Source organism: Rissa tridactyla, chromosome 2 (genome assembly GCF_028500815.1).
Source record: "Rissa tridactyla isolate bRisTri1 chromosome 2, bRisTri1.patW.cur.20221130, whole genome shotgun sequence".
NCBI classification, from domain to species: Eukaryota; Metazoa; Chordata; class Aves; order Charadriiformes; family Laridae; genus Rissa; species Rissa tridactyla.
The window spans coordinates 111,368,096-111,392,991 of NC_071467.1; the positions used below are offsets into that span (position 1 = coordinate 111,368,096).

Below are 24,896 nucleotides of genomic sequence, written 5' to 3' on the forward strand. Positions count from 1 at the left end.
CAGGGCTATGAATGTTGATTGCTTGCATAGTATTAAATATTCCTCACTGAAAAATATCCTCTAAAAACAATTCTGTATTTCCTGCTTTTCACTGCTTGTATGAACTAAGATATATTTTCTGTTTTTCAACTAATCCAATGTCTTTTCTGTCTAATGCTCTTAAATGTCTTGTTCTAACTTCCTAAGGACAGTGGGTAATAAGGTGAGGGCATTTTAACTTTTCTGCTGTTTTTGTTATTGCAACATTATTTATGTCTTTATTTTAGCCTTCTGCCTGTTGTCCAATCATTCCTTTATTTAGTAATGTGCAATCCATCAAACTCATTCCCAAATGTAATGTGCTGTGAGCATTTTGCAACACTTGACATGTGAAAAATCTGGCTTATGTTGGTGAAATGTCTTCAGAAATGTCTTTGTACCTTCTTCTCTAGATCAGACATCCTTTTTTTTCTGTACCGCACATCTAGAAATGTATGTTCCCCATAATACAGTTCTTACTTCTGTAACCTACCTCGCTGTGATCTTGACAAGTGGCTACAAGAACAGGCTTCTGACCATTACTACTCTTCCATATGGCACAGAGCTATTGTCCAGAAGCACAAACTCTCTTTTGTGAAATAACAGTTGTTTCTATTCTTGTCACCAAATCTGCCATGGCCAGGATTTGGAAATGAACATGCTCAGTGTGGCCTCATAAATTCTAAGTATCATCATTCAAGTTAGAAATAATAAAATAGTTATTGCATCTTAATGGACTCCTCAGGGGCATATGTAGCTACAGTATTGCCATGAATCTGTGTCTTCATTCACTGCTACCTCAGAAATCACAGGCTGGCAAGAAAAAAAATAATCTAAAAAACCCAAGAAAAACCCCAAAAGTGAAATACTTACATGAAACTGTTCTTGGGAGCAAAATGATACTGCATGCCTCACGGATTTGTGATCACCCTGGTACAGCCTATAGTAACGTACTACGTCCAGAGACTTCTGTCCGTCTTGCTGTCTGTTTTGTCTGACAGTCTATCTGTCTGAGTCTTCCAGTTTGTCAGAGAAATTTTCCCATTCTTTTACGAGAACCTTATGAGTATAAAAAAATAAATCAAGCCCATGTTTCCTTACAGCAAGAGTTCTGCTAGAGCAGCAGGGAACGCTGTCTGTTAAGAAAGAAGCAGCTATTGTGGTGGTTTATATCCCCGCAGGTTAGCAGGCTGTAGTGGGTACTTAAATTCTTAAATTTAAATTCTTAAATTCTAAGGAAATGAAGGATTTGATTCAGTAGATCGTCGCCTTCTTCATTCAGGGCAGAGATGGTATAAGTTAGAGCATGCTGCTAGGGTCACAGGATGCTGATAATATGATACAGTATTTTTGCACTGATGTTTTGTCCCTGTCTCATTACACGCCAACATTTCAGGCCAACCGCTGCTCGTAACAATGAGCCTTAAGCTTGGAAAATACTTACATTCTTTAGCCACAAGTCTAATTAAAAAAACCCAAATTCCAGTGTTGTTGGAGTCTTGTTTGTTTGTTTGCTTGCTGCAAGCCCAGCAGTGTAAATTAGACTTCGTAACGTGTCTGAGTTCTGATTTGGTTTATTGACCTGCAGTTTCAATTGGGAGCAGCGCATACCCAAAATAGAGTATCCATACATATGTGAATGACATGAAGTGATAAAATCAATTACGGGAATAAGTGAAATAAGTGTCTCATGAAGCGGATTTTAGTCTTGAGTTTTGCAATGGCCTCCATTGCAGTTAAAATCAATATTTTAGAAAGCCTCTTAATGAATGACCACCATCATCATTTAATGCCAAACTTTTATTTACGTTTAGTTTTCTTTGGCTCCATTTAGACCCCCATTTGCTGCAAGTTCTTTGTTAACGTTGTTTGCTTAATCCTCATGGTCTTTTGTCTCTTCCTTCACTCCAACAGACATCTCAGCCAAGCCCTGGTGGTCAGTCTACATGCAGCAGCGAACAGTCCCCCATCAGCAACTATTCCAACAATGGGATCGAGCTTTCTCTGACCGGTGGTGGTAGTGTAGGAGACCTCAGTGTCATCGATGAAACCCCAATCATGGACTCTACCATTTCCACAGCCACCACAGCACTTGGCTTACAGGCCAGGAGGAATATGACAGGGACCAAATGGATGGAGCAAGTGAAATTAGAAAGGTTGAAACAAGTTAATGGAATGCTTCCAAGACTGAACCCCGTTCCACCTTCCAAAGCCCCGACCTTGCCGCCTCTCATAGGAAATGGTGAGATACACATAACAGGAGTGGTAACGCTTTTTGTCCTTAAATTCACTGCTTGCTAGCTCAATCTTGCAACCCTTGCAAAAGAGTAGTGCAGCTTATGAAACTCAGCAGCTGTGAGAATGGTTCATAAATTGATCACTTACTGGTTGTCCCCTCATTACAAGTCCCGCTACCCGTCCCGAGGGAAGTCTGATCATCTCTTGTTTTACAGAACAGGGGCTTGCAAGGGAGCAATGCATCATCTTTTAAATCTTCCCTACAGTTAAAGGTTTGGACCCCAAATCATCATAGTCCTCTCTTGTTTTGAGGCAATGCAGATGAAATAAATACCTGCCAGTTTACGGTATGGAAGTCTTTCGGATGAGGCCTTAGCAAGGCATCCTTTGCATAGATGTGTTGGGCTGCCCTTTAAATAAACTGTTTCCACACATATAAGTAATCCTATGTACAGATGCCACTGCTACAAAGGGCAGATATCCATGAATGGGAGCAAGGTGAGATTGAACTCTGAAGATCCATAGTTGTTTTTGTACAAAATTTGCCAAAATGTACGTCCCTGCTGCCCCGACATTGCCTACAACATGCCCGTAGGTTTCTGCACTCCACCCAGTAGTGACAGCCCAGGTTTTCTGAAACCCATTCAATCAAAAGAAACTATGTAAAATTAAGAAATGTATTCTGTTTACTTAAAACCAAAACAAAACAAGGAAACCAGCAAAGATGTTTTGCAGTTGTTAGGAGTTATTTCAAGAATATTTCAAGACGTCTTAGAAATGACCTTGAATAGCCTCCAATTTGTATATTTTGCCATTCCATGCAAATGCCTGTTCAATTATATTTTGCCTATAAAAAGCTCCCTTACGAATGTCTCCTTCTGGCACATCAGTCAGCATAGCTGCTCTGCAGGCTGGAGAACTACACCAGCTGATGACAGTTTGTGGCTATGGCCTATAAATTTTGTGCTGGGATTCACACTGAAATGTTACCCATGAGTCTCTGAATTAGCTTTTAACCTAAGGACATAGTTTTTATATCCTTACTTCTTTCAAGAAAGAGCACTGCTATGATTTGCTGTGATGGTGCAGGCTCTTCGTCTATACTCCCCGTACTTCTTTACTGGCTCTTTTCTGTACCACTTTCTGGATGATGCCCATTTGTTTAACTGTGAATTTTACCTCCAGGTACCCAGTCGAACAGCAGCTGCAGTGTAGGAGGATCCATGACTATTCTGCCAAACAGGAATGAACTTTCAAGTACGGACATCACTGTGTTGAACATGCTGAACAGGAGGGACAGCAATACTAGCACAATCAGTTCAGCCTACCTGAGCAGCCGCAGGTCCTCTGGAATCTCACCTTGCTTCTCCAGCCGGAGGTCCAGCGACGCCTCCCAGGCGGAGGGAAGACCGCAGAATGTGAGTGTTGCAGACTCCTATGACCCCATCTCGACAGATGCCTCCCGGCGCTCCAGTGAAGCAAGCCAGTGTGATGACCTGCCAAGTCTTCTCAGCCTCACCCCTGCCCAGCAATACAGGCTGAAAGCTAAATATGCAGCAGCTACTGGTGGACCCCCACCAACTCCACTGCCTAACATGGAGAGGATGAGCCTCAAAACAAGGATGGCACTCTTGGGTGACTGCAGGGAGTCCGGAGTATCTCCACTGCCTCCAGTGAATGCCCCTCGAAGATGTAGTGACAGTGGGGCAAATGGTTACAGCAGGAGGCATTTTCTGTCTCATGATGCTCTAGGAAACGGGACGAGGAGAGCCAGTGATCCAGTAAGAATAGCCTCTGACAACCTCTCTGTCCCTAGAGTCCAGCGTTTCAACAGTCTTAATAGCTTTAACCCTCCTGCTTTGCCTCCATCCACGGAAAAGCGCAACCTCGTTCTTCAGAACTATACCCGTTCTGAGGGTGGCGTCTTCCGCGGCTTCAGCTCCCCCTGTCCTCCGAGCATCAGCGAGAACGTCGCCCTGGAGGCTGCTACGATGGAAGCGGGTGGCAGTCTGAATGATGAGGATCTCCTGCCAGATGACGTGGTTCAGTATCTGAACTCCCAGAACCAGGGCATGTACGACCACTTGTTGAACAACGTCCTAGACGGCAACAAAATGCATCACAGCTCAGTGTTAGGAAACAACAACCCCAGCAATTTTGACCAAGCCCCTCCACCGAGCAGTCAGCAGGCAGGTTCCGAGGCAAACAAGAGCGACTTGCCCATTCAGTGGAATGAAGTAAGCTCAGGAAGTTCTGACTTATCTCCTTCGAAACTGAAATGCGGTCCGCGCTCAGCGGTGCAGCAGACTCGGGCCTTCGGACTGTATAACAATATGATGGTTCAGCAGCAGAACCTGGAGAGAAGCAACGTGGCCCAGCAGAATGGCTATCAGAACCTGGTGGAGAACAACGGTTCCTATGGTTTACAGCAAAACACGGTTCTTGGCAGCGGAGCCGGTAATTCTTTCAGCGTGCAGCCCAATAAGCCTTACAGTGAAAGCATCGGCAGGCAAGCAATGATGTCTGGGGCAATGGACAATTCCTGTGGCGTGGCAGTTCCAGGGCAGAAGCTGAGAAGCAGCAACATGCCAGTGAGTGGGAACCAGCAAAATTTCGGCCATCCCATGGCATCCAGCGATCAAGCCACCAGTATGGCAAATGGGATGCAGAACAGGAATATGATGGAACAGGAGTATTTGCAAAACCAACCAGTCGGAGATGGTGTTCATTACCAGGGAGTCAATCAATCCGGTCAAATGATGCTAGGGCAAGTTAGTCCTACCTCACAAAGCAGCCTCTATCAAGGGCTGCAGAGTTGTCCACCAGTGTCTCACACCGTTGGTAGCCAGCCTTCAGGTTTGTTGGTGGCCAAAAGTTACCAGCCATGCTCTAATTACAGCGGCAACAGACGGCAAAACATCTTGAGAAACAACCTGGTGCAACAGCAAGGACACATAAGTGATGGCAACCAGACATACAGGGTAAACACCATTAAGACGGAGATGCAAGGTCAGTCACAGCAGTTCTGCTCTAACGTGCAGAATTACTCTGGTCAGTTATATGACCAAACCACAGGCTTTAGCCACCAAGCTATGAAAACAGGTTCTTTCTTTGGTTCAGAAGGTACCTGCCTGCTGCAGGGGACTGCGACTGCAAACTCATCCGAGCTTCTTTCCCCGGGGGCTAACCAAGTGTCGAGCACAGTTGACAGCATTGACAGCAACAGCCTGGAGGGTGTGCAGATTGATTTCGATGCTATCATAGATGATGGGGACCACGTCAGCTTAATTTCGGGAGCCCTGAGCCCGAGTATCATTCAGAATCTCTCCCGCAATTCCTCACGCCTCACCACTCCCCGAGCGTCTCTTACATTCCCAGCTATGCCCGTAAGCACAACCAACATGGCTATTGGGGACATGAGCTCTTTGTTGACCTCACTTGCAGAAGAAAGCAAGTTTCTTGCTGTTATGCAATAGACAGTAAAAAAAAACAACACACAAACAAAAAAACCCTTAGGAGATAACAGATAAAAAAAAAAAAGACAGACTCATATTTTTTAGTTGTGTATGTATTTTAGCAATCTCATCTCACCTAAATGGGATGTGTTTCAAGTATATTCCTTTTATGGAATAAGGACTCTGAAAACCCTAAAGTGTTCTAGGGAGAAACTGTCTTCCATTTCAGTTTTGAATCAGTATTGCTACACCCATCCCCCCCCCCACCTTTTCTCTCTCTCTCTCCCCTTTTTGAATGTCTGTATGCTTCCTTTTTCTTTTTTTTTTTTTTAATTGTAAACCAATGTAAACGTGTGAAGTGCATGTTTTTTGTTTTGTTTTGGGGTTTGTTTTTTTTAAAGAAAGGTCTGATGAAATGACTTCGCGATTTTCTGTTACTCAAAAGAAACTAGACCTTGTAAAACTGTTGCAGCTTTCCCCCCTAAACATACAGGCACAAAATAACCAGGCACAATGTGAAGTGAGCATACAGTGATGAAATCCTCTCCGGATGCTTGGGATACATCGCACTGAGGTGGATGACCAGTGCAGAAATGCACTGCCATGCTACCCCTAGGCTGTAGTTTCAGAGTCATGGAGCACAAGACGTTAGGAGGTTCGAGCGAAAAAGAAATGTAACACCATCGGCCCTTTGATCCCTAGCAAATGTTTAAGTTTTTTGTAAACACACCGACACACAGATAGCTGTCGTTGCCTTGTGTAATGATAGTGAGATTGTGTCATGTTTAATCCATTTCAGAGACCAGAAAGCTATTCTTAGTCCAACTCTCATCTTTTGCAGTATTTGGTATGTGTCAGCCTTCTTTTTTAAACGACTGGATAGTAAAATTATGGGCATGTTTGGTGATTTGGGTAGTCTGTAATCCCTTTATTGCATACCACATTTGTGGAGAGACGATCAGGGTCTTACGGAGTATTTCACACGATGAAAGAACAAAATTGCAGTATTCCATACTGGGCACTTTTTTTTCTTTTTTAAATGCAAATTGTTGAGATATAATTTGCTGAGCCACTGGTTCTCATTCACAGTAACAATTCCTTTGCTGAGGAAATTGTCTTGTCCATCCCTTTTAGCACATACGGCTTCGTGGATGGATCATACGTTTTAAGATAAGTAAACACCCATTGACACCCAAACACAGTTACAGCTTCAAAAGTGTCATGGTCATGGCATGTAAAACAAGTAGAAAATGAATGGCCCAGTTCTCAGTCTAGCCAAATAAATCAAAGGGATTGCAAGCAATCTGATAATCTTAAATGTTTTTCCCCTGTATCCAGGCTTTACAAAATGAAGAAATTTAAACTGCCATTAAAAATAGCAAAGGAGCAAGGGGAACAGCAAGTGTGTCTGGTAACTAATCAAAACTTAAAAAGCCCAACCCAACCTTCTCTCTCCTTGGTGACACCAATGTGCATTTTTCATTTCAAAGCAAACCAGTGGGTCAATGCCCAGGGTCAGTTACACCAGCAAAAATTGGAACTGTGTGTGGTCTTGAAGCTACTCACCAGTAGAGGTGAATGGCATTTGCTCCCTAAGCTCCAGCTCTTCCAGGATGTTTTCTGCTGTGCTGTGCTCCATGTCTGCACCTCTGAGCACACAGTGCTCCTGGGTGAACAGGTTGGGCTGGAGAACAGTTACAAGATCAAGGTTTAAGTTCACCCACTCCTAGAAGCTGCCCGTCCAGCCTCAGTTGAATCTCAGTTTAACATCTCAGTTACATCCTGGTAGTAAAATGCTGCTGCAGGATGTAGATGGTGCAGGCACTTGCAGCCGTGGATTTGGTGTCTGTAAGGAGCTGGCGTTGGAAGAGACACAAAGCGAGAAGGGGGAGCGCAGTCAATTTCGAAATACAGGTAAACTTTAGCCCAGTCAAAATTAGGAGTAGCACCGGAAGGTGATTTCTATAGGCTAGAAGGCCAATAGCACTCATTTTTTTGACTGTAAAAAAAGGTGAAATACCAGCTGATTCAGGGCATGGCATTTGAGGAATGTGTAGGAATAGAACCTCAGTGAAGCTGTCGGATAACATTGATCTATTAACAGCTGTTAGAATCAGAGGAAGAAGCTGTAAATCAGTAGGAAAACGTCATAGGAATCCAGTGCTGGGGCCGTATTTGGGCTTATCACAGCATGTACCAAGTGATCTGCACTGCGAGCTGGAATGTCAGAAATCAAGACAAATGTAAATATCCTACAGCTTTTATCATCGCACAGATCCTGTCTTTCTCCATATCTTTAGCAAGCCATCTCTTCCTTCCTCTGTCTCGTGCCTGCGTATTCCCTCATCCTGCTTTTTGCCCTTTGCAAGTTCCCCTCCCAACCTCCCTATCGCTACTATTAGTGGCCAGCTATCCCAGCCTTCCCGCAGCGGTCCCTGGGCTGCACGGGGAACGGGGCACAGCTGGCTGTGGCAGATGGTTGGTTTGCTGTTGCAACGTGGCAAAGCTGCTCCCTGTTGCGCCCTTGTTGCCCAGGGGCAGCCCTGTAGGGACCCCCTGCCTGATGGCAGCCCTTGGCCCTGCTGCCAGGGCGAGGAGGGGCGCCTCCAGCCGGGCAGGTCACCGGGGGAGAAGGGACGCTTCGGTGGCTGCGCTGAAGGTTGCAATGCAACGATACAGCTCACATCCTGGCGGAGAAACAGCAGCGTATGCGCGAGGAAAGGCCGTGCTGGACGGGTTTCAGATGGTTCTCGGTAACCAATCGCTGCCTGTTTATTAAGCCATCAATTACATGTTTATAAACAATTTCAACAGGGAGACTTATGACCAGCTTGGGAGTAGGTGGCTTGGGACAGAAGCCTTTTATTGTTATAGAGCCAATACATTAAAAAAAAACCAAACCCCAAACCTATTTTTTTTAAACTCAATTTTCCAGTTCATAATTGTATTTGCTGGTCGAATTGAAGCTGGGAAGCTATTAACAGATGTGATCCATCAGAGCTTAGAAGGAGCCATTCATATTGCTCAAGGCTAAAAGGGACTGTTTGAGTAGCTAATTTGCCTTCCTGGATTTGACAAACCTTTGTCACTCACTTACCCCTGTCTTGGGCCAACAATGTGTCTTGGACAAAACCACATGCTCCAGAGAGGCATCCCGGTTTGATTTGGCAAAGTTAAAGAGCCAGAGACTCCACCGTGTCCCCGGAGAGTTTGTACAAATGGTTTATCATTTTCGCCATTAAGTGTACGTGCTGCTTATGTTCACGTGTCACTTTTCAGCTTTTAGTGTCTTCTCATGCTTTTCTGGTTTATGCTAAAGAGCCTGTTTTGGTACCTGTGAGGGTACCCAGAGCTATCTTGGGTTTTGGTTTTGTTTTGATAAGGTAGACTGGGCTCTCTGAGCATGGCACGGACACCAGCTTTCACTTGTCAACCTCCTTCTCAATGTGTGGCAGTCTAGGGAACGTCCCACCAGTGTTGCTCACAGGTTTACTGGCACCCCTCCACTCCTGCTCTCCCAGTTACAGAGCCCAGGCTTGCTTCTCGGTATCTGGCGCAGCAGTTGGCATTGCCATAGCAGTTGGAAACCCCCCGCTCACCCTAGAGTACTAGAAAATGCAGAAAATATTGTGAATTTCCTATTTTTAAACCATTGCAGCCTGAGTCTAAATCACCTTTTCCTCTAATGGCTCTCTGGGGGGGTCTTCCACACTTGTTACTGTTGGCCTCAGGTGCGTCTGCCTCGCTCAGCCTGCGTGAAGCCTGAGCGTGTCTCCAGGCAGTTTTATTTTCCACAAAGTGGGAACCTCCCCTGAGAGTTCACCCGTCAGGTGAAGCCGGGTGGAGGAAAGGGGTTTTTGCAGAGAAGTCGATGGCCTTCCAAAGGGGCTTTGCTGGCGAGTAGGACGGCCCCGTACACCCACATGGCAGATCATGCTGTTCTCGCCTTGGAGAACGGCCCCAAATGGTACGTGCATTAAGACGCTGGCCGGCTCGCTCGCTTCCAGTCACCGCTTCCCCCCCCCACCCCGGCCCTGGATGAAATGGCCGGTCGCTCGCCCACGCCTGTTGCGCAATGGCTTGTCCTTCTGAACAGCCGTGTTTGTATTCTCGCAATGTATGTGCCTTATTTTGTGTTGATCCTGTAAAAGAGAGGGACCAAGATGTGTTGCCAAATTTTCCCGATGAGGCTGTACTCGCCATTCAGCTAATAGCACATACCACTGTTAATAGTGTCCGAAACGTCTTGTAAACCTCTGGTATTCACGTGTTATTGTCCTTGGATTGGTGGAATGTCTCCTATGGAACAGTTACTGTTGTCAGTCCTGCAGATGTGTAAGATAAAAATGTGTTCTTTTTTTTTTTCCAATTTTTTTTTAGTTTTTTTTATAAAGCTTGTAATCCTTTTTTTTAAAAAAAAAAAAAAAGAAAATGTGTAAATACATTTACGTACGGTAGGAATAGTGTTCGGCTGTAACGGGCCTTAGTGGTCTTCATTTGATAAACCTGCAGTTATGATCTGATGTTTCTCGAGCCTTAGGTTGATCTGAAGGGTCTGTAGCACTGTGTACATATAAACTGTACTTCTGCTTTCAGAACCACTTAGCTCTTTTGTAACAAAGAAAAAAAAAATGTTTCTTACAATGTCAATAAAAACACAAAAGCCTTTGTACTTAAGTTCTTAGCTTTCAGCTTTTAAAATATCTCCTTGGGGGAGGGAGTTAGTTATTTTTTCATTCGGCTGGAGAGCCTGGTTGCAATCAGCGTGTGTATCGCTTCCACTCGTGGTCGCTCGCTTTTCTGTTTCTGCTTCCCAGCCTCTTGCTTCACTTCATTCACATTTTAAAAACCAACGGGGAAGCAAAACAGGGCGTTTGCCTTCTCGCTAAAGAAAACTGGCTGAGGGATGCCGGGTGGAGAAATAAATGAAAATGCAGTGTCACACAGATGAAATGTTTGAAAGGAGGAGGGAGACGGACCTGGTTATCTCTGCTGCAAGAGCAGCCGTTTCAGAAGTCCAAGCCAAGCCGTGCTAGACTCTGGGTTGTTATATGGGGCTGCGTTTTCGTACCTTGCTGACTGAGGGTCTCTTGCAAAGGCTCGGCCACCCACGAAGAAGCACGGGAAGGTGGAAGAGAAGCTCCTCTGGCTGGGTTACTCTGTAGGTGTCCACCCTGGTGGGTTCTTGCATGATCTGCAGAAGAACTAGATGCAGTCTTCTTCAAAGCTGGACATATTTAGAATTATAGAATCATAGAATGTGTTGGGTTGGAAGGGACCTTTAAAGGTCATCTAGTCCAACCCCCCTGCAGTAATCAGGGACATCTTCCACTAGATCAGGTTGCTCAGAGCCTCATCAAGCCTGGCCTTGAATGTCTCCAGGGATGGGGCCTCCACCACCTCTAGTAGTGAGTGTTCCTGTTGAGTATAGCACTCAGGAGCAACGTCAAGTTAGTTGTAGCAAATAATATAGAAGAAGTTGTAGCACTGCTTAGTTTTAAGGTGACTGAGCTGTTCTCATTTCAAGACCTTTTGTGTCCCTTGCTTGTACCTCGGCAAGACCGAGACTGCTCTGTTGGGCTGTCGGTGCTCAGCTTCTGCCCTCGTCCTTCCTCAGCCAAAATACACGAGCCATTTCCAAAGGCAAGGGAGGCAGCCATGCATTGTTATTTGCTCATCTTAACTACTTTATTTTTGGTTTGGTTTGGGTTCGTTCGTTTGTTTTGGTTTGGTTTGGTTTTTTTTTTTTGTTCTCTCTTCAGCCATTATTAAGCTTATGTCATTTAGCTTAAGGTTTGAGAGGGATGAGGGGCAGAAGGGAGAGGTGTAGCATGCCCAGCTGAGAAGCCAGCGAGGCAGGAGGAGAGGCCTGGCAGTGGTCTGGGAGGGGTGAAGGAGACCCCGCAGCCGAACCCGGGGCTTTATCTCATGTGCTGCAACCCCAGATCTTCTCAGAGTCTGGCAGTGCTCCAGCATCAGCTCACTACCTTTAACCATCCCTGCCCATGCTCGTTCTTTTAGTTGCATCTGCTCCACCAGCTGGACCTACCTCAGGATGTGCGTCAAGAGGGCAGGAGATGCCGTGGAGACCCCTGCTCTGTTCGTCCCCGTGGTTGTTCACTGTGTTGAGGGTGCAGATGAAGATGCTGCCAGGCGATGCAAGGTCGGGCACCAGGGCCACGGCACTTGCCGAGGTGAGCACTGGTAGGGGAAGGGCTGAGGCTGCAGGACATATTTCTGGTCCTCCAGCCTGACTTGAGATCGGGCCAATGAAGAGCTGCGTGTGTGAAGCTGCAGCCTGCGGGGGCGGGGGCAGGAGGACCTGTGTTTCCATGTGGTAAAACTCAAAATACTGCCAAGTCCTCGGGAAAACAAAAAATAGCAGGGCAGTCGTGGTTTGTACCATCCAAAATTAGCGGATGCTGTTGACCTTTAGTCTGTGCTTTAGTGCCAAGGCTGTAAATGAATTAATTGAATTCATTAAATTGGTTTCTTACTTCAGAAGGGCATGTACCCGAGAGAACTGTAGAGCTTGAAAAAAAAAACCACAACAGAGATACACAGCACTGATCAGTGAGGCAGGAAAAAACCCACCCCACAGACCACCTCCACCACTATCCTAAACAGGTGACGTAACGTGGCGTTAATACACCCAAACCCAAGGGCAACAAAAAAATCACCAATAACGCAGAGGCCAAACCCGCCAGGGTTGGGCACGAAGCCGGGAGCCGCGGGGGAAGCGCAGGCAGTGCGGGCCCAAGGTGCTGATGGAGTTACCGGGCCGGCTGGGTGGAAGCGATGGCACTGTAGGACAGCCCCATGTCATTTTTTATTTTTTTTTTCCTTTCCCAATTTTTGTGGGCTCGACTGTGCAATCTTCATACTGTTTTTTTTCAAAGAAGGGGTAATGGGAAGGAGACGACTTGTTCTCTGCAGGCTGAAACACAAGCTATTTGTCTTAGGAACACGGCTTTGTTACATGATTAGTGCAATGGGAGCCCCTAGGCACCACTTCCCAGTACAAACAACTAATATTTACAACTCATGCTAAAATTGCCTGCTATTTAATAACCTGGGCCTCTTTCCACCCCAAAAAGCACATAACCGCTTTGTGTTTCCACCCCTCGTGTTCCCACCATCTTCCCGCGCTGGCTGCAGACTGGCCCCGTGCGTTTCCCAGGCAAAAAGGAGCAGGTTTGGACAGAGAAGGAGGAAGAACTGTCGTCGGCGTTTAATGGGAATCCCTGCACCCCGTGTCTGCCACTACGCGTACGTCCCTGCCTGCCCCCCGCCGTGGGGTACAGCCCCGCACCCCATGCCAGGCTGCTCATAGCTGCCATGCCTTGCCATCTGGGTTCCCCGTTTCACCCGCGTCCCGGGGACAGGGAGACCTATTTCATGCCTCGCCAGGGAAGCAGCCGCCTTCCCTCTGAGCTGCCCCGGCTGGCTGAGACGTGATAGACCAACGTTGTTACTCATGGGGTGGGAGGCCCATGTGAGTCACGCTTCCCTTCGCAGCCACGCGCGCGGGGCGGCTGCGGCGGGAGAGCGGGGAGCCGGCGGGTCCGGCTGCATCTTCCCGGGTGGCTCGGCACGGCCCAGCACGGCGGCAGCACAGTTGGGCCCAGGCAGGAGCGAGAAGCAGTGGGCAGATCAGATGGTGATGAACCGTAAACAGGATCGTTTCCCAGGGGGCTGGCGGAGCCGCTCCAGCCTTTGCCAGCAGTGCTAGGATGGCTGTCAGGTCTGCGAGGCGGTCTCTGAGCCACCCTGCTCTACAGAAAAACATTACTAATGTTCCCACGACCGGAGCAAGACAGAAGAGACAAATAACTTGGACAGCAACATGAAACAGTGGCAAAAATCTGGAAGACAGCGGAGGAGAGAGAAAAAAAACAAGAGGGTGGAAAGCTCTATAATGACTGAAAAGAGCCCCAGATGGATACGAACGGAGAAAAGGCCAGAGACAGAAATAGTAGCACTAATTAGCCGAGCTGAACAACCCGACTCCTGCTGTACCTGAGCATCCTCCGCCGTCCTCGGAGCCCTGGTGCTCTGCAGTGGGGAGCTGGAGCAGGGAGCTGCTCAGACCTGGATGCACGGAAGTATTTAAGTTCCTATAGCAACCCCTAGTGAAAACCTCAAAGCCGTGGCAGCTTCAGGACTGGGCAGAGAAGGGGTCGTGGCTCCAGGCAGACATCTCCTGAGGGAGGGCCGTGGGAAATGTGTGCCTCCCCGCTCCTGAGCATCGGTCCCGCTGCACCTTTGTGGCTGGAAGACTTCCCATTTCTATGACATGAGCAGCCAGCCCTCCCAAGCCACAGCAAAAAAACTCCATTTGCCTATCTTGCCTTGGGGCAGTTTTGCTTTGAAGACCTGCAGCACATCCCACAGTGCCAAAGGGTCATGGCAATGTTTTTACTGGCCAAATTCTTTATCTGCCTACAAGGCTGTTGCTGGGAAAGGGCAGATATGTCTCATTCCTAGCATTGCTGACCACTTCAGCCTCCAGGCAATCTGGTCTCTTTTGGTTTCAGTAAACTCCTCTGAGTTTGGCTGTGGGAACCCACCATCGTGGCATTGCCAGAATACTGCTTTGGGGCTGGAGCTTCAAAGAAGAGAAAAAATGGGCAGAAGCATCCCCATCCCCATCATCCTGCTGCAGGAGCTGAACTTGAGCTCTCAGCAGAGGGCTAGAGAGGTAAAAGAGGGATAGAAAAAGCATCTCATACCATGTGTGAACGCCATGATCAGACACTGAACCCCCAGAGTTGCGGAGCTCAAGTGGCACGTAGGTACCTCTCAGCAGCTCCCCAAGAGACATGGCTGCACATCAGGCTCTTGCCTGTCTGAGCTGGAAGCCTCCTCGCCTGCACTGTGTCCCTCTCATTCATCGCTACCCGGTGGCACAGTATCAGCAGGAGGAGGTCCCAGTGGCCATGGTGAGGCCAGGGGCTGGGGCAGCAGGAGATGGAGCTCTGCACGGCCGGGGGCGCTGGTTACCTCCCAGCAGCAGTAAATGCCAAGCTCTCCTTCGCAGCCGCATGGGGAGAAGCAGTGTGTCCAGTCCCGCAGGGCCGCTCGCTCCTCTTCACATCACCCTGGGAGCAGGCCAGCTCCTGCTGCTGACCCAGCCGGGAAGTGCCCTCGTTCAGACACCGTTATTGGGTGTTCATCATGCCACGCTTGTTTCTTTTATTGCTAAACTCAAGGAAGCCATGTCACTTTGAAGTCCACAGTGTGGTGTCCCCAGCCCGTGCCCACCACATGGCCTGGCACAGCGTGAGGGAGGCCGGTGGCACAGCTCCTACACCTGCCCCATATCCAGCCTTTTCCCTGCCTTGGATGCCTCTCCCTGCCCTTTCCTTCTCTTCTCAAAGCCGGGCTGTGGCATAGGAGAAAAAGAAAAACATCGCAGGCTATTTTTTCCTCTCCTTGGCTGATCCCTGTGAGATTGCTGCTGTTTTCTCCCAATTACACAAAATGCTTGAAGCTGTGCAAAGGCTAGCCACACAGCGAGGGGGGCAGCAGTGCCGTTCTTAGCTCTGTGGAGTGCAATCTTGAACCAGTGTAGCACTTCTGCCTTACCTTCGTGCCCTGAAACAGCTTGGGATTCCATCGGCTCTTCACCTGAGCTCTGCTTGGCACAGGCAGCCAGAAAGTACCCGGCTCCGGTTTCTCTGGAGCGTCAGCAGAGAAAGAGAGGGATGGAGCATGGGTTGGCAAAACACGATAGGGAATCCTCTGCCCAGCAACCTCTCTGCTGATGCTGAAGCTGGGGCCTCTTTTGAGACGCGAGATGTCCACTTGGAGTGGGATCTGGGATTGCAGTCTTTGCATCTTCTGTTTGAAACACAGCTTGTGCGCAAACCCTCTCTGCCCAGCTTCACTTAGAAGCGCTGGTGCAAAAGGCCCCATCTTGCAGAAAGCTGAAGATGTTACAAGAATTTCCTTGGACTTTTCATTGTGGAGGAGCTGCTGGGCACAAAAAAATTCTGCAGTCCGGGAGCAACTAGTAAAGGCTTTGATTTATCCATATAGTTAAATATGAGCACTGCTGATCCTCCTTTCTTTGTGCACGAAGTATTTTCCTTCAGGAGAGCAAGCTGCAGAGTAACAGGCTCTCCTCTCCCTGCTCCTACACCAGGTGATGAGTTTTATGTCAACATTGTCCTGAAAACTTCAGGGTTACTGTCAGTTTTGGAGGCAAATTTCCTCACTTTAAGAGAGACACACATGGGCGTATGAAAGTCAGCCCATGTCTGGCTGGCCTTGCGCTAAACTTAAAAATGGAGAGCCTCAAAAACCCAAATGCTGTTCCCAGTGTGGCATAGATAGCAGCATTGCTCAGAATTGCTGGTGCCACTGTGGTGTGTTTTCTGAGCATGAGCATTTGATCAAAGTCTTTTTGCTGGTAAATGCTGGTCCACTGCAACAAAAACATCAGATTTAGAGGAAGAAAAACAAAGCAAAAGACGGCATTTAGTCATTTTAGAGCCACCACATGCACTCAGCAAAAATGGGGCCAGCCCAGTTTCGAATCGGGGGCGTCCTTGAGGGCTGCAGCCATGTGTGATGTCCTCAGGCCCGTGGCAGCTGGCCTCCAGGGCCAGCTCTTCCTCCTCCACCCAGTGACCATTTCATACTTTTTGCAATACCAGAGGGCTCCAAAGAGGACATCTGAGACCCTCAGGAGGTGAGCACCACGGCTGCCTCATCGCTGCTGATGCCAGCGTAGCTGGACCTCAGCTGCTGGCTTTTGGGTGCTTCCCCAGGCAGCGCAGCTGGGGCAGGGAGCTGCCCCACGCCACCATGCTCCCGGGGCTGGAAAACCCTGGCTCCAGCTGGCTCCAGATCAGGGCAGGAACGAAAGGAAAACCTTCCTGAGAGGCAAAGAAATGGCAAAAGCGAAACAATAAGCCAGCTGCCTCCCAGGAAAATCCCCCAGCCATCGCGTGGGTGGTGTGGCAACATGGCTCTGTCCCCATGACTGCCGGGAAGTCGGGGCCCCACCGGGCAGCCAGGGACCCGAGGGCACGGTGAGGAGCACACGTCCAGCCCGGCTGGACGCCATCCTCCTGAGTTAAAAGCCAGCGGTGAAGGGCTGGGGGCCTGTGCGGGAGGTTTTGTGTGGGCAGGCCTGCCCACAGCCGCAGGGCTCCATGGCAGGAGGGAAGGGGTTCACCTTGTCTCCGTCCTTCCACGCAGGAGCCGGGACGCGTGCCCAGGTCGTGCTGCGGTACCGCTCGCCGTGCTGCCGCATCTTGCTCAGTTTCACACTCATCTCCATCACAGGTGGGCTTTCTGGCTTTTAACTAATCCTCTTCCAGCATTTGACGCTCACCTCCGAGGGCTCAGCGGTGTCCCTGTGCCCTCTAGATGTGCCTTGTCCCCCCGGGCCACGGCGATGCTCGGGCGCTTGAGGCAGCGGGGAAGGAGCCATGTTTGGGACCGATGTCCCGCGTCCGCCTGAGCAGCAGTTCAGTGCTGCCACGCTGTGGGAGTCCCGGCTCACTGTGCGGTGCCGTCCTGGCTGCGGAGATGGGCGCCCACCAACTCCCCGCCGGCCTGGGCAGCCCACTCCCGCCCCGCGGGATCTCCTCAGGGTCATTGTCCCCGAGAGAATTAATGAACTCTAATGGACGGTACTGACGTGTTTCTCACCCCCCTGCCCAGCCCCACTTCTGGCCTGCACCCAAGACGTAGGCCCGCCGCCTGGCAAGGCTTCAGCCGCACGTTCCCGGGGGTGAGACCTCTCCAGCCTCCACCGCCACCTCCTTGCCTTCCTTTCTACATGGTCAAACACCGGCCAGGGCAAACCCCACAGGAGCATGGGAGGTGGTGGTGCAGGAGTCTGGCTGGGGGACGGGGACGTTATTTTGCCCTGCCATCACCCCTTCTCCCTGGGGCCATCCGGACAAGTGAATGAGGCATCTCCAGCAAACCTCCCGCTGCCTCACAGCAGCAGAGGCAGCAGCAGCTCTGCCACCAAGAGGAATTTGGCAGCCATGTAGCAGCTTCTTGTGCATTCTCTGAACAGCACTTGGGGATGGCAGAGAAGGAAAAACATGTTTTTGCCCTGGAAGGACGAGCGGTGGTAGTTAGGCTGAGTGCAGTTACCTGAGCCGGCTGCTGGCCAGCAGAGGAGGTAATTAATAGTGGCTGCTGTATGGAAAGTGTGCAGTCTGCTTTCCACCCACTCCCAAACCAGCCCGGCGGTGGCATTGCCGCTGGGAGGGAGGGCTGACGGCCGGTGGACCGGCACCGCTCACAGCAATGCCCACAGTGGGGTTTGCAGCGTCTCACCGAGCCGGGCAGTGCTGCCCTCGAAGGCAAAGCACCGGCCGCGGCCAGCTGGGCTTGCGAGCACTGACGGGCCGGCAGCCCAAAGCAGTGTGGAGTTTTCCATGGTCAGTTATTGTGCTGGCATGGCCGGGAGCTGCTATTATTAGATGGCATATGAATCACCCGCACGACGGCATCTAGCAGCCTCAGCCTGAGCCGGGCTGGACGCTTATTGGAAAAGCCCCGTTTCCAGCCTGGCCAAGAGCCGACAGTGAGCCAGGGCTCAGGGAAACCAACTGCCCAATGCCCGCTTCAGCCCCGGCTGCCACCTCTTCCAGCTGAGTGGGAAGCACCGGCACTGGGGGGGGGGTCTCACGTGTCCCTGATGGTGTGTGACAGGGGGAAGGAAGGAGCAGGAAAACTACAGCCCCGCTCATGCGCTGCCAACCCCCTGCAAAACATCGCAAGAGGCAAAGCAAGCTTACATGACGGTCTGAGGGCTTGGGTTAAAAGGCCGCAGACTGAAAAAATGTGTTTGAATGAAACACAAAGGAAAACACTGAGTTTAGCAGGGCTGAAGCCTAAAGGGCCCGTGTGTGGGCAGGGGGCAAGGGGATGCCTTGCCTCAAAGCTGGGGGCAGGGGAAGCATTTTGGGCCGCGTGGATGAGGGAGGCATTGAAGTGAGATCTGGCCACCCCCCCCAGCCCCTCTCATACAGGTGAAGAGCTCCCGGCTGCCATGCCCGAGCCACCAACACGCAACACAAGCAGACGCTGAGCAGGACAACAGGGCTCTGCAGATGTCGGGCCAAAACTGGCAGATCAGCAGGAGCTCGCTGGGTGCAGAGCGAAAGAAAGGAGGGAGGGAGCTGGAAACCCTTTTGCTTTTCTGGATGGGAAAACACCGACGCCCTTTGATTCCTGTTTTGACTCATTTAGGCCTGGAACTGCAAAAAGACAGCCCAGTAAGTCACACAACTTGTAGGAATTGCAGCTGCTAAAGCTTTCCCTCACTCTCCTCACTAGTGATTCCGGCCATGTTGTTCCTCATTCACTCTGTTGCGAATGAGAGAGTCCAGTCTCCGGGTCCTCGCGTATGATCGTGAATCAAACGCATCAACAATAAAGTTCAACCATCAGAGCTGTGCTATGATTGTAGCGTCACCCTGCGCTTTTCCTACCAACATTAAAGTAACCCACTATGTCACCTTTTCACGAGACATGAAATACGATTTTATATACATTGCAAAGTCACACCAAGGCACATTGTGAAGAGCGGCGGAGTATGCACCATTTCTTAGAGCCTAACAAAGGAGCCTTTATTTAATAATGAACTATTACAGCACAGTACAAAGATTTGCTTTGTTCAGTGACTAGAAATTGTTTGCAGATTTTTCTAGCCACCGGGAGTTGACAGTTCACTTAGGAAATCAATTCTTAAAGCGAGAGTGCCTACACGCCTGCTTGGCTCTCGCAGCGCTGCAAGCCCAGAGCTGTGCGGGGTGCAGTCCTGCTCCCTTTTCCAGTGGGCTGAAATAGCGAAAGGTTTCTGGATATATTTCTCAGCGAAGGAAGCAGATCCCCGGTTTCAGCTCTTGCCCCTCATCGCCTTCAGGAAGGCTTCAAGCTCCTGCACGGGCTGAACACCTCGGCGTGAGGCAAACACACCGCTGGGGTGACACAGGGGACTGAGCTGTGTGGGGCTGACTCGCAGCTCTCTGCAGCCAAAAATAACATACCCTAGTATAGATGATAGATAGAAAGAAAGGTGTACAACGACTGGGGTGATGCGCTGCGGTGAGCCAGCAGCACGGGGCAGGCTTTCCGCCCAAACAGAGCTAGGCGCAGTCAGGAAAGAGCTGTGATTTTTCTGCCCTCCTAATGCCTTCCTCTGTTCCTCTTAATAGGCATTGGTACCAATCCAGTCATGGGGCACTGGCACACTGGGTCCCTGGGGATGCCACCCCGTGCCCTTGCACCTCCAGCGAGGGAGGTGGTTATCTGGGACAGCTTGTTTAGATCATAGAGGGCAGGTCAGATTGTGCCGCTTGGCTCGAGCACACAAATCCCACAGCCGGGGTGTTAATGAACGAGGAGCAAAGATGTAATTTTCCGGAGAGGGACCGTGGCCAGAGGGAGGGAACAAGAACCGGCATTCACCCAGGGCTGTACCTCGATACCTGTGACCGGCAGCCACCCCACCCTGGGGGTAATGCAATTACCAGGCTGCTTTTTCATTATGAACCTTTAACCATTTTGTTAGTCGCAGTGAGCTGCTTGCAGCAGGGTGAAGGAGCAGGAGCGTGCTTGGCCCTTTAACTCCAAGTGAGGGCACTTAATGAACATACCTCTCCTTACCTCCCAGACAGCTTTCCCAGAAATATCCAAGCACAGAGCAAGGAGCTGCCTTGATACTTAATCCTTTGGCAGGTTTAAAGGCACCAGAACCCCAGTTCTGCCGAGCAGCTGGAGGAAGGGGAACTTTGAGAAGGCCCAACACAAAATTGTCCATCAGCATGCTGCTGAGGAACCCAAGTCCTGAGTTCAGGAGAGGTCCTAAATTCAGCTTCTGAGGACTTCCACTCATTAAGTCTTTCCAAAGTACATCATGTGAACGTGCAAACACATACATATACACACATTGGGGGGGTTTTGTTTGTTTGTCTGGTTTTAAGCAAATTAACTCACTTTTCTGATTTTTCTGGGAGGGAAACCAAAGGCCCCTACAGCACCAATCCCTCTCTGTCAGTCAACGACCTACAGCAGGGAGCTGGAAATCTGGCACTTGGCCCATGCGTTAGCTTCAGGTTAGCACTGAGCGGAGCCAGTTGCAGTAGATCTGAAAAGCCTGATCTCTCCTCTCGCACCCTGCTTTGTACTGCCGGGCTCTGCTGGAATTTCTGCATGTGTCACCTCTGGTGAATGCGAAGACAGTGTCAGTAAATGGGCTTGTCGTGTACTGGGACACGGTGTCAAGAAGCTTGCCAAATGGATTGCCCCATGACATCACTTGATCTTTTGTTTGTCTCTCAATGGTGAGAAAGGAAAAGAAAAAAGTAAGGGGAGGAATTTGGCTTGGAGCAGCTCCCTCTAACCATTTATTTACCTTGTGTGCATGCTTCATGCTCTTACTCATGGGTTACAGTCATGGGTGCACAGAAGGTCTTGAGAGTCCTCAGCAGTAATCCCTCGACAGAGGAGCTGGCTCATGGCATGCTCAAAGCATTTTTGCTTCATTACTTTTCTCATCAGATAACAACATAAAGTAACTTTGTTGGTGCTTCTGGCAACTGCTGCGCTTCCTTTCCCCATGCGTCCCGGACGCACACGTAGTATGGGAAATGCTCCTCTCTTTCAACACACAGCTCAGCGCTAGGCCAGGCGTCTGGGCAAGGGATATGGGCAGAGCTGAGCCATCAGGAGCTACAGCACAGGGTGCACACAGCCCACGTCCCGCTGGAAGATGCCCAAGTGTCCGTGGTACTCAGAAGTGCCCTAGACTCACAGCTCCACCATCGACGGTGAATGTGACAGAACCACAGAATGGTGGGGGTTGGAAGGGACCTCTGGAGATCATCTAGTCCAACCCCCCTGCCAGAGCAGGGTCACCTAGAGCAGGCTGCACAGGAACGCGTCCAGGCGGGCTTTGAATGTCTCCAGAGATGTCTCCACCACCTCTCTGGGCAGCCTGTTCCAGTGCTCTGCCACCCGCAAAGTAAAGAAGTTCCTCCTCATGTTGAGACGGAACTTCCTGTGTTCAAGTTTTGCAAATGTCCTTTGCTCTAGGCCTGCCTGAGCGTGTGAGCACCCGGCAGCACCCCGATGCTCAGCAGGGATGTGAAGATGGGCCCGCCGTATCGAAGTCTGGACAGGAGAGGTGGGAAGGAAAGAGGGGCTGGGAGCGGGCAAGTAACAGGTAACGCAGAGAGTTGCAATGCTGTTAGGAAGGCAGTAACCCTAGCCTGCAAACAGAAAAGCGGAGGTACCTGCTTTGTTCAAAATAAATATAGTCTTGGCACTGGAGTGACATCCCATGGTGACTTTTACAGGCATTTTTCTTAGGCCATTTCCTCTCCAGCATTGCACTCCTTGCCTCCTGTCCCGCAGTGAAATAAGCTCTGGCCGAGCCAATTTGCCCCGCTCTGCTGTGGTTACTCGGCATTTGCTGGCAATGCCCTCATCGCAGCTTGGCCCTTTGGTCCCAGATCAAATCATTTGGTTTGGACACCAGATAAAAGACGGGCTTCATCTGACTTTACAGACCTACACTTGGCCCCTTCACTGCAGCCCCGTTTTACAAGCAGAGAAGAGAAATGGGCAAGATTCGCCTGACCTGTTTTAGACACTGACCTGGGGAGGGGATGACTCATAGCTGTGCCTATATTTCCCCGTATTCTCCTCCATAAAGGGAGCCTAGCGTGACTAGCTCAGATGGAGACATCTATGTTTAGTCAGATGAATCCCACCCAAAGTGACTGCAGCTGCTGGAGGAACATGAGCTTTCTCATAATCGCTTCCCTTCCCCATAGTTTTGGGGCAGGGAGAATTATTTGAGCTGATGAGTCCTTGAAGGATTCCTTGAAAATTGCACAAAATCTGCTTGGAAGGATGTGTCTGCTTGCATCAGGCCTAAATGTGGTTCAGCGGGCTGTGGAGGTCCCAGGCAACAGGGCATTCAGAGGGCAGCGCAATACTGGCGTTATCACGCTCTCTGCTAGCAGGCAGCCTGAAAATGGGAAAAAGCAGAGACAGTAACAGAAGGAGCATCCAAGACATCTCCTGGGTTTGGGACAGCTACTAAGTTGGACACATCCCAAGAGAAACAACTTCCGCTCTGTCCCCTGGCTCCTACCCTTACCTTCGCCTTCCTCCTTTCCCTCTGCTTTCTTCAGTCATTTCCCTCCTGAATAGAAACTTTTGGGAGGCTTATTTCCTTGCACCTGTTTCAGCTGTGATGTAACTGTGGTAATAACTCAACCACTGTTGGATGCAAGGTTGCAGTTATTCCTTGGTTTCTTTTTTTATATTTTTATTTTATTGCGTTATGGTCATATTTAGAGATGGGCCCGGATCAGAGCTGCGCAAGAGGAGCACTCCCACGGTTTGGGAAGGTCTGGAGTGGGAGCCAGACCCCTTCATCTCAGCTGGCCTTCCTCTTGCTCAAGCACGGATCCAAAACCCAAGGTCCAAAGCTGGAAAAGTTCAAATATAAGTTGTAGTGCAAACTCTATAGCTGAGGCCCGTCTGCAGTTGTGGTGGGACAAAGAAATATGCAAAGACTTAAATTCTGCCATAGCATGAAATACCTTCCTGCACTCCTTGATGGGAAAGTAAGTCATTAAGGAAGTTTGGGAAATCCAGCTGCTGCCTTACCTTCCAGAAGTAGTATGTGAGACAACACAGAGATCAAAGTTAATGGCAATAACGTCCCAGGAACTCCTGGGACAATTCCTGTCCAGGGAATATTGCCTAGGTGGCCTTAATCCCTCTCTGCATATTTTAAGATCTCATGTCCTTTAGTTGCAGAGAAAAACAGATTTTTGGACCTGTAGTTTGATACGACTAGATACGACTAGATGCTTTCTTCAAAGCCGTGTTTTGACCTGCCAGCTCCCAGGGTTGAAGACAAGCCGTTATGACCAGCTAATAGGAGCTCCTGTGCTGCACAGGCTGGTCAGCAGTGCCAATACTGAGCCTGAAGGCTTCAGCTAGCCTAAGGGAGCCCAGTCCTCTGCAAGCGAAGCTGCTCCGTGCCGTAGGTAAAGACCAGAAGTGACCAAAGCAGGGAACTGGCTCATGCAATGTGCCCAGGTGATTTTGGCAGGTAATTCAGAGGCCACGCTGCAGGGCGACGCAGGCCTGCCCTCAGCTCAGCAAGTCCTCGGGGAGGTGGGAATCACAAGCAGGACCACAGGCGGGTCCCAAGGGGAGAGGGATGTGCTGCACCAGCTCACACCTTCCAAAGCATTTACCCCATCTATTTCCCAGCGCTTCAGGAGAAGGTGAAGAAAAGCCAGTGATACCCTACAACACACTGCCTGTTTGGTACTGGAGAAGAAAAGTCTCTGGCCTGTCGTGGCCCACAACCTTAAAGTTGAAGTCTGGGCACTGTCACTGTCTCTGTGCACAGCTGCAGCAATGAGCAAATTGAGGGAAACCCAGATTATTCATTTTTTTCCACCACCGTGACAGAAAGGGAGAGGAATGAGAATTCAGATGATGATCCCAACCAAACTTTACATAAACATGCTGGAGAGTTTCTCTCCGACAGTGGACTCAGGCATGTCTATTAAGGTCACACCTGGAGGTGATTTGAACATCTCCTGCCTACTCAGCATCACCCACCATTAGGGAGTAAGGTCTCATGTTGCAGCTGAATTAGAGTAACTTCAGTGTCCCTCACTGCAATGCTGTGATCCACTGTCACAAAGCCACACCAAACCTTGCTTTAGAAAAGCTGACTGGGTTGCGCACTTTAGCCCTTACATGACTTTTAAAAAGGCTTTTATTTCCCCAGCCACCGCGTCAGTGGTCCTCCCTGGTGTTTCCATGTTCTCACTAAGATGTGGACGCCCGGTGAGACCACCTCCTAGTGCTGCAGCCCAAGGATGTTCCTGCCGGTGCTTCTGCCATCCCTGCGGCCCATTATTTGCATCTGGGTTCCCAGAGTCAGCTGAGGCCCCTTGGCCACATTGAACCAGCAGCAATTGTGGAGGTAGTTACCACAATGACCCCATAATCCTGTTTTCCAAGGCAGAGTCTCCTGTCCTGTAGGTACTGCCTGAACTCTTTGTTCCCAGATGTATTACTTTTCATTTAGCTAAATTAAAACACATTTTCTTGGATTGTGACCATTCAGCCAGGCAATTCTGATCCCTCTGTAACAGTAAACTATCCTCG

The 24,896-nt window shown here is 49.7% G+C and overlaps 1 protein-coding gene across 3 annotated transcripts in view; it reads left to right on the plus strand.

Moving 5' to 3' along the window:
- Window positions 1–10,383, plus strand: part of GLI3 (GLI family zinc finger 3) — a 213,880-nt gene extending 203,497 nt beyond the window's left edge. For all 3 annotated transcript variants that reach the window (XM_054191551.1, XM_054191550.1, XM_054191552.1), the window contains exons 14-15: window positions 1,933–2,260; window positions 3,442–10,383. In XM_054191551.1, coding sequence (XP_054047526.1) covers window positions 1,933–2,260; window positions 3,442–5,732 — 2,619 coding nt within the window. In that variant the 3' untranslated portion in view covers window positions 5,733–10,383. The remainder of the gene's footprint in view (window positions 1–1,932; window positions 2,261–3,441) is intronic.
- The last annotated feature ends 14,513 nt before the right edge of the window (window positions 10,384–24,896 follow it).